Source organism: Apaloderma vittatum, unplaced genomic scaffold, assembly GCF_000703405.1.
Source record: "Apaloderma vittatum isolate BGI_N311 unplaced genomic scaffold, ASM70340v1 scaffold18085, whole genome shotgun sequence".
Classification (NCBI taxonomy): domain Eukaryota; kingdom Metazoa; phylum Chordata; class Aves; order Trogoniformes; family Trogonidae; genus Apaloderma; species Apaloderma vittatum.
In genome coordinates, this window is record NW_009719027.1 from 123,084 (window position 1) to 137,693 (window position 14,610).

A 14,610-nucleotide genomic window follows, 5' to 3' on the forward strand; every position below is an offset into this window, starting at 1 on the left:
TACTAAGCTTCTGATATGACTTTGCATTTAAATGTTTTCAGTATTTTTGCCATTATGCTATGTATTTCTGTGGAATGGCTAGAGCAACGTAATGCTATGCTTTGAAATGCTTCTTTGCAGTATTTTCAATTCAATTTCTTTTTACAACCTTGCACTTTAGTTCCTTCTGCTGGCTTTGTACATTAGGAGGGAAACTTTGCAGAGAATTATTCCATGGCCCTTTTTCTTAAGAGCAGCTCAAATTTCTCATGATAGCACATATCCACACATTGCCTTCTTCATTTATCTTTTCTAAGGTTCTGCACTGACTATACCCATCGGAACACAGAGCAGGTATCACCAAGCAGACACAAACTGGAGGAGATACACTCATATGGCACACTGAAAGCTCCACAAAGAGCTACTACCAGTTTACATTTCTAGCTGTCACGCTAATGGCACAGCTCAAGCAAGTAAGTTCGCTCCACTATTCCACCGTCTTGACACTGCTCTGCAATTCTTTCAATTCCAGAGCGAGCTAGGGCAGAAGCAGACTGGGGTTTCCAGACCATGCTTCACCGCACAGTGTGAGCATATTGTAGTCTATTAGAGACTTGATTGACCTAAACCATTTTATGTCATCTGCAAATATCGCCCCTTTTTTCTCATTTCCGTTCCTAGATAATTTTTTAACTCCATGGATCTCCGCATAGACACTTGGGGAACTGCTTCTGCTAACATGTTCCATTTATTATTGTTATGATTTTTTTCTCTCAGGTACAGAGAGTCTGGTAATGCTTTGCCCTGTGACAGCACTTGCTTACTTGAGTTGCTTCTTCTACTACACAGAAAGCTATGCTAAAGGGTTTTTTTGACAGTTCGAATACACTATATTGATTAATTCTTACCCACTCTAAAATTCCTACATATCGACAACCTTTCTGTGCAGTTTTCCTGGACAGATGCCAGCTACCTTGTTCTTAAACCCCCCGAGTTACAATTTTATGTCCCATGCTAAGGCTTCTCACTGGTCTCTAATTGAAAAGATTTTCTATTCCCTTTTTAATGATAAATACAACTTCTGACATTCTTTGGTTACAAGCTTTCGTTAGAAACTGAAAATCAAAGAAACATGTAATCCACGGACTTCCTATTTATTTTAGTAAATTTTTCCACAACATCCTCTTCCATGACTCATAGAATGCTTTGGGTGGGAAGGCACCTTTAAAGGTCATCTAGTCCAACCCCCCCGCACTGAGCAGGGAACATCTTTACCTAGATCTGGTTGCTCAGAGCCCTGTCCGACCTGACCTTGAATGTCTCCAGGAATGGCGCATCTACCACCTCCCCAGGCAACCTGTTTTAGTGTTTTACCACTCTCATCATAAAAAAATTCTTCCTTACATCTTGTCTAAATCTACCCGCTTTTAGTTTAAAACCATGACCCCTTGTCCTATCGCAGCAGGCCCAAGCAAAAAGATTATCCCCATCTTTCTTAGATGAGCACATTTATTTGAAATGGTTACCTAGGAAGGGTGGCTTCCTAAATGTGCTTTTCTTTCTCCATCCCTCCTCTGGTAAATACAAATGCAAAGCAACAGTTTAGAATCTCTGCAACGTCCTTGTCCTTGCTAACTGCAGCTCAAGAAACCCACCAATTTGCTTGTGGCTTACTGCACTTGACATCTTCAAAAACTGTTGGCATGCCTTTGGCTATTTGCTCTAAGAAGTCCCTCTTATCTCGTGTTCTAGTTAAAGATGAACCTGCTCACAGTGTTTTACTATCCCAAAGTTTACCTGATAGAATTTCTGCTCTTTTCTGATAATTTTGTTTAAGAATATGTTTAAGACATCTTTTTAGTTCAAATAATATTTGTGTTCTGCAATATTCTTTTTCTTTTTTGCTACTGATTTTTCCAATGGCCTTTTTCATACATGCTGAAACTACTGACAAGCTGATTTGGACATGATCTTTTTTGTTAAGAAATTAACTTCAATTTTAAAACAATTGCAATTACCTAGTGGCTCAACTAAAGTTCCTTCCTGACTCAGCTTCCTCTTATGGATTCCTCTTGCCTTATTCATCAAATACATTATTAATGAATTATTTGCTCAATGCTACAACTGTTATGCTCAGTTTCTTTTCTCCTGTTATTTGCTATACCATTAAAATCTAACATTTTACTAAAGAAAATATTAAGTAAAGGAAAAAAACAGGGAAGTATTACTCTTGTTTTGTAGCAGTTTTACCTTTGAGGTTCAAAGAAAAATAGCAAAATTAAATTTGGATTCTCAAGTGTGGATTACATAATACTACTCATATATTTAAATCACTTATTTCTGACATTTTACCTCCAATTTTTTATGCCCTTATACCAGAAAAGTGTAAAGTGTAGACCAATGTCTATATGTAAACATATTGTTCAACAATAGTACTTATGTTAGCTGACCAAAATTTAAAATCTCTAAAGTATCTTTTAAGCAAATATTTCATTGTTATTTGAAATAAGATGCCCAGGCCTAGAAGAAAACAACCATCATGGTGTCACCAGATACAATCATCATTGTTACGTGCATTTCGCATTGGAACATGCTGATCATTAGACCATTAGTGCTGCAAAACTCAGAATCTTTACCTGAAGAGACAGAGATGAAATTAGTACTGCTAGATTACAGCTTAGTGCTAAAGAATGTTTCTTCGAGGTAAATGATGGAAGACCAGTTAGAGAAAGATAATCATGAGTCGTTAATTCGTAGCGAAGTGAAATATCGCATCAGTCTTTAGAGTAAGACCGGACGACTGACACCTGACATTTTAGCTTACACAAAAGAAGCTGATTGTCTGAGGACAGGTTTTTTAGGAATGGTTTTCACATATCAAAATTGCTATCCAAATTTAGGAGCTTTCAGTAAAGCAAATCTAAAGAGTGAAGCAGTAAAAAGATCTGAGGGACTGAAATAACTGGACGGCTAATTAAGAAGGGAGAACTGAGCTGTTTGGGCTGAGAATGATCTATAGCAAAGATCTTCACATGCCAGAACTGCCAGTGTAGCATCTTCAGAACAACTAAATGCTTTATAAAAATAAATTTGTTAATACTATTCACTGAGATTCTTGGGATTTTACCTCTAAAAGACTTTGGTTGCTTTAAAAGGGTTGGTTTTGCAGTGTTAGTGTCTTTGGCTTATTTGGATGAGATGAACATCATAAACTCTTGAAGTTAAGGAGATTACAGAATGAAAAGACATATTAGATCAGAGTATTACTCAAGGGTTCTAAAACTGGCTCAGACTCCAAGAGGAATTATGAAGGTCTTGAGATCTATCACACTCTTTAATGCCACCCAACCGCAGTCAGAAGTTGATTAGCGAAAGGGGCAAGATTTTGGAACAAGACAGAAGGCACGAAGGCTCACTGATGAATGTCAGTCCTCATAGGCTGAAAGAGGATCAGACCGAAGGCAAAGAGTTTTGTCTTCTTCCTTCCAGACTCTTAATGCTAACTATTTAAATAATTACTTCAAAACAATACACATACTGTTTGTTCACAAGATACTGCTCAATCTTAAAAAGAAGCTCCTAGGGCAGTGCTCTCAACTTTATTTTTAAAAAATGTTAGCCTGGCAATGACAATGTTTAAACCATCTATCCAAGAAAACTTTGAAAACAATCCAGCATCACAAAACAAAATTGAGCAACTCCCCTGCTAATACCAGATGATACTTTAGTTGTTGACAGTCCTGTCACATTAAAACAATTCAGGTTTTGTCTTTTTTAGAAAGCATTGAACAATGCCTTCTTCAGTGATGCCTGAATCCAAGAGAAGCCATTTTTCCCCACTGCTCCTGAAATTATGTCTGTATTATTCCTACTCTGAATAGCAGAAAGAGCTGATTTTTATTCCCGCAAAGGGAACGCTTTCATGAAGCTTTTGGAATAGTACTTACTCAAATATGGTGGTTTGTAAGGCGCTCGTGTATTAGACAGCAGTCCATCCAACTCCTTCCTCTCCAGAGTGTTGTGAAGGGCCTTCTCTTTGCCGAAGGTGGAGAAGGACCTTTCTGCCCCCGGCTGGGCTTCTGGTGTTTCAAACACTTCAGTGTCTGGAACGGAGTCCATGCCAGGTACATGGAGATTGCTGCGGTAATCTGCAGCTTGGCGTCCATCGGATGGGACAAAGGAAGGCATCCAGCACCGATCCGAGTGGCCCAGTGCTTTACATTCCTCCGTGCAATTGGAGAAGAGATCCATGCCTACAGCCATGAGAGAAAAAGAAACTATAGGTATAAGCTTCAGCATCATGAATGGCTGCTGACAGACAAGAAAGATTATGCTGAGAAAAGAGAGAACTGGACAGAGAATTTCTAAGACTTCTAAGAATTTCTTCCACTACTTTAATCTCGTAAAATAAATAAATAAATAAATCTGATTGTCCAGTCTTCAGAAGTCAAAGACATCATTTAAAAAGCATAACTAAATTCCAGAATGTCATACACACAAAAATATCACAAGTGGGGTATTGGTGGTTCTGTCTCATAAAATCACTTGTAGATATCACTGTTCAGAACCCATTCAAATATGGTTCAATTCCAGTAGTAGGTCGATGTCTGTAGTTTGCCAGTTGAAAGTACTTGTTTAAGAGCACGAAGGAATTGTTTCTGCATAAATATATCTCTGATCAAAGAGATGAAATGTCCAGATTGCAGAATCACAGATTTCATTTATGAAGATGAAATATAAATGAGTCTTATAAAGGAACTATCTGCCCGTACATTGGTATACAGCTAGAGCCTATTGATAGATCTTACAAAGTAGGAATCCAGCTGTGAGGTGATCAGGATGGCTTACTTAATCAATTGTTACAACAGTCTTTCAAATACAGTTTTCATTGCCACTGCCATGGTCCTTACTATCTTCAAGTCATCCACATAATGGGGCAGAATCCCATAATAAATTACTGCAATTAGCGATACAAAGGTAGACATAGCCCAATGTGACAAGGCTGTGGATACTATTGACAAAATTGTTAATGCTTCCCCTATATAAGTAAACACTCATCCCTGCCAACACGGAACTGTTTGCTTACAAATCCTTTAATGCTATTAAGATTTCAAATGACAAGCTATGCTTCTATTGACTACCTTCAGATCAGCCTTCCATAAGGATATTTCCTGACCGTGAGTCACTAAGTTGTTGGTTTATGCTTGTTTTGAGAGGAATGATGTATGAAGTCACAGACAGAGCAAAACAAATACCAGCATCTCCAAGATGATGTTCAACATTGTACAGAAAAGCAGAAACCATAGAGAAATATCTTTTCCTTGTATTTATAAAGAGAACTGAGTGTCTTAGAATAGGGGTATGTCAAAATTGAACTAAATCTGTTATAAACACTGCATTTACAAGCATTGCATTAGAATTACAAAAAAATGACACTACATGCAAAAGGAATAGGAAAAAATTTTGAACAGCTGTAATAAGATCATGAAATGTAGCTCTTTCACCAGCCAGCATCATAAAGAACTGGATTAGCTTGATCTCTAACATGAGGATTAGTATTAAGAATTCTATCACTGTTTTGAAACATAATTTGACCTATATTAGTAATATTTATGTGATATTTAGCACTACAAAAAAAAATCTCTTTAGCAAGCACGAATCTTTCTGAACTATCAACAAGTGCTCGAGTACTAAAGGCAGTCATAGACAGAAAAATAAGAAGAATGAAAAAAAAGCTTTTTATCTCAGACTAATCTCACTTTATAATGACTTCTAAATTTTAAATTAAGTAATATACAATGCTAGGTCCAGTTTCTCTTAGAATCTCACACTGATAATTGGCATGCAGAAGTCTGAAAATAAATTACTGATCAGTGAACTGTTGAAGAATGCAAATGTGAACTGCAGATATGATTAAAGAAACAGAGGAAGATCATCAGGCAAGGCGTACAAATTTTGTAGTTCTAAATTCTGTAGTGGCAGTAGCTATCAAAGAGTGAAAAGGAAGATTTCGATGCAGGCTTCCCAGAAAGAAATTAATATATAAAAATCTCTATAAACTCTGGGTGCGTATGTTTCTTATGCCTTGAAATGTTTGCACAAAAACATCTCTTATGCAAGAAAAGGCATATTTTATGAGTCTATCCTTTTTGTCATTCAGAAAATTAAAGTGACAATTAGCACAAAACTGTTATTTCAATTTTCAGACCTCCTAGGAAAGTTGCATCTAAACCACTCTACATTTAATAGGAAAATGCTTACAGTTACATCATACTAACAGTGTATCAGTGACCTTATTCATTCAACATTTCTTGAAAGATACCAGGAGAAAGAAAAACTTATGGATAAATACTATGTTATGTTATGTTATGTTATGTTATGTTATGTTATGTTATGTTATGTTATGTTATGTTATGTTATGTTATGTTATGTTATATTCCTCAGTCATTGGGGAGGGAGATATTGCAATGATTTTGGTTTAAAGATATATATTCAAAGATAGACCCTTTATTCCTCTTTATGGATTTTTATTTCCCCTGGAAAATTACCCTCCATTTTACTACTTTTTTTCACATCAGCTGCTAAACTGCAAAATGTCTCTATCTAAATATTTTTTTAGTTCCCTTTTGAATACTCTTTGTCTACTGCAGTGCACTGAGTAGTATTATGTAACAGCTTATTATAAAAGGGATGTTACAGACACTATAAATCAGGATTTTGAATAAACAAAGTAATGAATGTAGGGGTATATAATGTAAGTTTCCATGACAAACTTTTCTGCCCTTGAAGATGAGAATGTGTAAAATAAAAATATATGTATACATATACATCTACATTTCAATATACACAGCTAGAATGTAAATTCTGTTTAGGATGGCAATGAAGTGTTTGGAGAGTATTGCTGGGTATTGTTCCTACTTGAATCAAGTCACAACAATATTCCCCAGGAGTTTAATGGGTACAGAACCAAGCTCTTGGGTTTAGTATTTTGACAGAAAATAAATTCAAATTAGCAGTCTGATTTTGAAATCCCTGGACACGTATGTGTATTTACACTGAACAGGATAGGAACGCTCGCTGTCCTTTTTCCACCTTTATCCTGTGGGTCATGGTATAGAATTCTCTGCTTCTGATTGAAAAACATTAAAAACAGGGAGGGGAAAGGCTACTTGCTATTTTCCAAGAAGGAAGGATATATCATGGTAAATAAAGTAAGACATTCAGCACAGAACTCCTTCATACACCAAGAATCACGTTCTTGATTTATAACAAAAAGAAACGTTCAGCAGTATAACACTTCCATCTCATCTCCCTCATAAATCTGGTTATATATATATGATCCTTCAGAACTAAACTATCCATCATAATTGCAAATCCTCAATAAAGAAAAATGCTTTGTATTTTTCATTTAGTTATCGTATTAGACCTTGCATGCAGATAAGCTGAGATCTTCAAGATGACTCTGAATTATGAATTTCAAGTGTCCTCTGTGGATACGAATAGACAGCATAGCGCACTGAAGTGCTGAAAAATGACAAGCATTTCACTATTCCAAACAGACCCTACATAAAAAAGCTCATGGCAAGAGCCCCTAGCTCATTCCTATTTGTTCAAGTCTTCTCACTAGATAGGCTAGTGGGCAGTATAAGCTCTCACACAATCTTAACTTTGCAGATTTGGAAGAGAAACAACCTCCTGACCCTCCCTCAAAGCAACCCAAAAACTAGGAAAGGAATTAATATTAAAGTTTAATATTAATATATTAAAGTTTGGTGTCTGCATCTGGTATTTCCTGAACTCAGGTGCTTTGAATCATATATTTGGTAGTGTTGCACTTCTGAAGCATATTCCCAATTTGCTTCCTTTCCATATTTCAAAAGGAGAAAAACAAAATTTCTGTGTGCATAAATTCTAATTGGTTTGAAAGACAGTTTAGATCAAAGGAAAAAATAAGGCCTAAAACCATTTTTAAATAATGTATTCTTTCTTAATTTAATTAAGGAAGAAGAGCCATATACCAAGCCTTTAGAGCAATGAGTGAACATGTTCATATCTATTACTGAGTAAATGATGTAATAAAAAGCAAAACCACAAATTAAATGTTGACAAAGTATTTCTGTAGTATTGTTTTTAAGAGCTGAGGGGTTTTATTTTCCCCAACATGTGTCATTTTTATATAAGTAAAAGGATTTTACTTGGAATTAAATGGAATTTTCTATTTCTTCTGTGGTAGTTTTTCTTTCCAAAGCTAGTTAGATGCGAGATAAGTGTGACATAGGGAATCAGGCCTTGTTTTCAGAGATCCATTACCAGAAGAACTATCCATTTGGATAGATTATCCTTGAGCAAGTTTCTTTTTTCCCTGTGATATGTGTTTTGTGTCAGTAAATAAGGATAATGGCGTTAACCTCCTCTGTATAAGACTCTACCTTCCGAAGAATTAGACTTTACGAAACAGAGTTGTTATCATTCTTTCTTGGTAATTGGTGTGCTCCCTTGGATAAAACTGACTTCATCTGCATGAGAACATGAATAAAGACTCAAACATCTTCAATATTCAGCTCTTCCAAATCTCAGCTTCAAAGCCCTAGCTGGACCATTGAGATGTGAGCATTATTATTAAGCATACAGCCCAAGGAAAGAAGAGAAAAAAAGAAAAAGAAAGCTCCCTCAGCTTGAGTCAAAGCGCTTTTCTAAGCCATTTTCATGTTCACTCTCACTTTATCCAAGATAGACTCTTAGCCCAAGTGATCTTCAAAACAGGATTTAGCTGTCACTCTGCATAGGCTCAGAAGGAATACTCGATTTCTCTGTCCTTATATGACTAAAATTGTTCTTCTGACTTCTCGAATTCTTCTCCTTATGAACACTGAAATATCATAGCTTTTCTGCAATAATGCATACTAACCTTCTTGGGGTTTACCTAGCCTTTACCGAAAAGGTGTGAGGCAATGTTTCACCTTGTGTCTTTGTTGTAGACCCCTACCTATTTCCTTAATAATTAAGTCCACTAATAGAAACCTAATTTTATATCTCAGCCAGTCACCAATACATCCTGTCCAGTACCTCACAGAGGAGATTATGGAAAAAGCATTTTATAGTATATATGATACATTTCCTTAGCTTCACATCTTGGTTATTCCTTCCTGAATTGCATCTGAGAGGCCATGCCAATTCAGTGAAAAAAAAGTGGAAAAAAGGTAACATTGTGAAGAACTCTGCATGTTCAGCTTGAGAAAGCTGAGTAGCTAGTGAGCAACCATATGAAATAAGTCGATGGCATGAGTCCAAATCTTACAGGACAGGTGTCTAATCATACAATTTAAACATACACACATGCAGAGTATTAATTGGCACTCAAGTCGGCAATTTCACAAGGGAGGCCAAGAATTTAATCAACCATGGGAAATAAACTAACCTCATACTTGGAAATTACTCCTACAGAACATGATTGAAATACAGTGTGTTAAAAATAGGTAGTAGTGTTGTATTAGTTGCAGTTGTTCTACAACAAAAAGCAGCTTTTCTCTCAACAATTTTCAGACAAAGAAGACACAAGTAATTAGAACATACTGTTGGGATTTGAGAAACCCCTCCTCTGTTTGCCAAAAACTTGTTGCACTTCTTCACCTTTGGAAAATCGTTTTCCTAAAAGCTCAGATTCCTATCCCAGTCAATGAAATGACTGCTCAATCCAAGAAAACTAGGCTCTTGAGTATCCCACTATTTGCCATTCCCCGCTAAATGCGGATGACAGTAATTTTGTACTTGGTGGATGTTAAGGTAGATAAGAATGTGGATAATTATGAGGTATTCAGGCAGTACTTTAATGGGAACAATATGAATCCCTTATATACATTCCAGCATATTTGAAACTGTGATTAAATCACTAATAAGAAAATATATTTTGTGAAAAGGTGAACAAGAATTGCATTTCAAAACATAATAAAATATTTTGTGATACATGGAACGGCTAAGTTCAGAACTTTCCCTAAATAATTGTGCAGGATAAAACTATGACACGGTGATGGATTTTCATCCTGCATGTTTTCCTTCCCAATTAATAACTGACCACGACTTTGTACAGTCAGCTTGGCTAGCAATGGATTACTATAGAATAGCTACTTGTATGCCACTGGACTGTTCACTGGGGACAGTAACAGAAGTCGTACAGAACAGTAAAAAGACTTTTTGTGAGCAGAACATTCTGCTGACTAAAACTGGTAGGGAGTTTTATTTGTCTGTGTGAATTCTCTACTAAATATATTTGGATGCGAATGCAATGCTTTTGAAAACAAATATAATGCTGCATGGTACCAGGTAACGTCTTGAAAAAAACCAAACCAAACTTGTGCCAGGTTATCAACCAGTGTATTTTCCTTCAATAATTTAGAAATAATTGATTATAGAGCATCAGACTGACTGAAAAACCAAGAAGGCATTCCCTCAGATATTCCCTCTAGCCATTCAAGATCAAACAAGATTTATGCTCCTTTTTGTTCCATAAATTTCATCTCCACAAGCAAGAGTGAAGTTTTTATACCAAAATATCTTGTCAGCACTGAGGTCAAGGGGCACATTCTTTGCATCACAACAGCAGGATTCAGTCCAGAATTTACAGGAAAACTGTATTGTATATATGCAGAAGATTAATCAGTTTCTACGGAGATTTGTATTTAAATATCTATTTGGAACTAGCATTTTTAAAAGTGTGCATCCAAATTATTCTCAAATCATGGCATGATTACATTAAAATCTAAATTCTGTGTATTTGAGGTTTTAGTTCAAACTGTTGTGAGTAGACCAAAGCTACTTGCCAGCTTTTATTACCTCACATGTAATCACTATTGAAGGCACACAAGTTCATAAATCACATCAGATTCTTAAGTAATTTGAAATTATTTTGAAGGTATAGAATCTTTTTTCCCTCTAGTGTGATAAAATAGAAATTATGAAAATGAAGAATTTTTCCAGCTCAGGACTAATGCCAAGTGTGACAGTAGTTCCAGTGTTCATATCTGAGATGGACTACTTTTAAAACAGAGAGAAAGAATAAAGAACAACGGCACAACAATAACAGCACTGAACGCATCTAAAAGAAAATAGCTTTTTGGTTGATGTGCAACTATGTGATTATATTCCCACCATCAGTCAAATCCAGCCCCTTCTGCAGATGTTTATTCTTTTCTCTCCTGTTTCGTTATTATGGTTCATTATGTTGAGGGACTAAGCTGATTGAAATGTTCACTGAGATGACTGCTGCAGTAAAATGCGTAAAAGAGAAAAAAAAAAAAGAATGCAGAGAGGGCAGAAGGAGAGGGAGCTTTTTATAACTCGGTAGCACTGATTGCTGCATCAGAAACAGTGTGAAAGAAAGGGTGGGGAGAGGCTAAATACATGGCTTTTTAAAACAACAATAAATCATACGCCATATATAGGCCAAAAATGAAAGAGGCTCTGTGTTCAGATGTAAACTTCTGGCAAGACCTGGTTTGTTGTCAGGTTCCCAGACACAAAATAGACACTCTGTTCACTTAGCATGAAGCCCTGCAAGAAGCGGGGAGCTCCGGAGACTCTTGGCTCTTCTCAAGTCTCATTAGGTCTGCATATTAATGACTTACAGCAATATAAAGGGGCCCTGTAGCAGGCTCCTCTTCCCTGGTGCCTGGGTTTCCCATCGTTAAGGGCACAGTGACTATAGCAGCAAGAAAAATAGGGGACATTAACAGAGTGCACGGGTGAGGCAGCACTGCTATGACAGTACTGAGTCCCTTGTCCTGGGGTTGGGGGCAAAAAATGGACTGAAGTGACTTGGGCAGTATTTTGTATGGCACGCTTGCAGCGAATCCTTAGACACGATAGAGCACAGAGGAAACGAGGGTAAAGTACCCGTTGTATTGAATCAAGACATACCAGACCTTTTGGAGTCTGTGGCAGGGAAGAAAGCACAAGCATTTGTGGCTAAAATGCAGTGTGAGGGTGAGAGTGAATTCTAATGCATAGGCTCTGAACAAATGCCCCTTTCAGAAGAAAACTGACAGGATGAGAGCAAAGACAGCAAGCCATACACATGGGAATTACACTGCAATGTATATATTTTCTAGTTGATTCAAATCACGGTCTTTTAAAGCATTTCATTCCTTTGTCAGGACTGAAAGAAATGTACTGAAGAACACTTTAGTCTTATTAACATGGAGATCACTTGTACTATATGGTGCCTCCATTGGAATTAAAAAATAATCCTCAGAAAACGCCAAGGTATTACACATTCAGAGCACCCAATGTGTCTCCACTGATCCCCAGCAAAAAAACTGCACAGTCTGGCTGTCATTCAATCACTGGGTTCATTCTTTCCCTTGGGAACTCCCTCTGCACTTCACGCTGCCATGCCAGCTGAAGTGCTTGCTGAACAAAATTGCTAACGCTTTGAAATTCTGCGAATCTGCCATTGAAGGAAATGCGCTATAAAATGTAGCAACAACTTTGGTTTAACGTGCAGGAAGTCTTGCTACAGCAAATGCTACAGAATAACGTACCAACCCCTCCCCAACCAAATTAATAAAATAAACTCTGCCCTGTGAATGAAAGGGGTTCAAAATTGTCTCTTTGCTCCAGTAACTGTAGCAGCAAAATGACTTAACCCCAGCTTCTGATACAATATTTATGCCACTCCTGTACTATATTCCTATAAGTAACTGTTCTTTGTAGTCTCCCTACTTAAAGATCTACTATTTCCATTCTCTTATCAGACTTACCAGAGGATTGACCTCGATTAGTGGCATCATGATCACTGTCTCCTTGCTCACTGTCTCCATGACCACTGTCCTTAGAGCTTACTATGTCTGCTTCCTGGAATGCAGAACTAGACACAGAAACATCTTTACATTAGAATAAACATGAAAGAGGAACTCATAAAACATTCTTCTGCCATCACATGGTCAAACACGGTGCTGCATTCATCCGCTCTTGCCTGCTACACTGCTTCTGCAGAGGTGCTCTGTCCACCCTAAACAAAAGTGGCATTTTCAGACCTTGGTAGTCTAGCTGGAACGGACAGTAAGCATTATTACTTCATTTGGTTTTCATGTAATTTGTATAAATAATTTGGTAGCATTTACTTAGGCTGGATAGCCAGATTCTAACTCGGAATTACCAATGCTTTGTGGAAAACCCTACAGAAGCGTTCATATGTATTTAAAGCACATTTTAGAGTAATACAAAATGAGATTCTGTTCTTTTTCAGTTGATTTTTGAAGCGAGTTCAGAAAATTTGGAACTCAAACTCATTTAGCCAACAGTGTTTTAGTTAATACATTTACATACATTCGATTTGCCATTGCTTTACTACTACTTTACATGGGCAATAAATACATTTCTTCACCCAGTTCAGACTTGCTAGAGCACCCATTAAGGAAACAAAGCTAAGGAGCTCATACCTGTTTACTCGTCGGGGTCTGTCAACTAGATAACTGAGCTCAGCACGCTGATGTTTTGTCTAGAAAAAAAAAAGGAAATAAAACATCAAGAAATGTTTTAACTCTTGGTATTTCTGTAACCAGCGTCAGAAAATATACCAGAGCAGCTCACCATATTCACTATAAATGGTAATGTTTAGCTGCAAGTAGGCCTACACAATCTGTTTCTAAGATGTTAGGGGAAAAAATGGAGCTCTTATTCGCACAGATGGGAAGGCATGAAGGTTTTTTCCTGAGTTTTTTGGGATGAGATTCTGACATGTTTTCTCACAGTGCATGCTGTCGAGCATCACAAGGACTCGCACAAAAAGCAACAGAACTATTTCTAGAGTTCTGTACTACTTAGTCTGAGGAAAAAAAACCTTGTAATCTATTTCGCAGCCTCTTTTTAATTCCAGTGTATAAAACCAGGGAGAGACAGTACCATTACTGCACCCTAAGGAAGAAAATACATTGAGATACTCTTGAGTCCTTAAAAAGGCATCAGAAGACAGACTTTTATAGACATTCCGAGAAAAGGCCTATCTTACAAGACTGTATTAGAGATTTTCCTACAAAACTTAATGCTTTTGAGAATTGTCCAAGTACCTTTGCCAGACTGGGCAGTATTCAGGTTTCAGTATTCAGGTTAAGAGAGAATGTGTTGGTTTTCATTAGAGCACAAGCAGAGAGAGGCACTGAGAGCATATATGAGACAACCCAGCAGAAAATGATTAAGGGGGGAGTATGATGGCGTGCAATATGCTTTGACAGAAATTCTCTACACACTAGGTAACACAATATAAGCCACATGTTTAACAGGAGGGGCCATGAATCCTCTGCATATAATTTCACAGAAACTCTTGTTGCTTTCCTTTGCGAACTCAGCTCTGGGTTATAAAGAGCTGTTCACACAGAGGAAAGAAAAAGGCAATTAATAAACCCTGATTCACGAATTAATTAAAGTTCCTGCTAACTGTGGAGATTGCCACAGTCCCAGAGAGGGGCTCACTTGTGGATTTCGGGAAGGGGAAAAAAAAGAAAAGAAAAAAAAAAAAAAAAAGACACACTTAAACCCCGTTGCTTCCGAAACCGCTGTGATTACACCTCACGTCATTTCATCAGCGGCAGCGGCTCTGTGAGAAGCACACACACACACATACACATGTACACACAC

General features: G+C 37.2%; 1 protein-coding gene across 1 annotated transcript in view; it reads right to left on the reverse strand.

Annotated features, from left to right (window-relative positions):
- LOC104274762 (protocadherin-10-like) overlaps positions 1–13,474 on the reverse strand; it is a gene marked incomplete at its 5' end in the record, with an annotated part of 28,433 nt that extends 14,959 nt beyond the window's left edge. The window contains 3 exons of the mRNA XM_009870487.1: positions 3,927–4,232; positions 12,735–12,841; positions 13,416–13,474. Of these exons, the coding sequence (XP_009868789.1) occupies positions 3,927–4,232; positions 12,735–12,841; positions 13,416–13,474 (472 nt within the window). The remainder of the gene's footprint in view (positions 1–3,926; positions 4,233–12,734; positions 12,842–13,415) is intronic.
- Between the last annotated feature and the right edge of the window lie 1,136 nt (positions 13,475–14,610).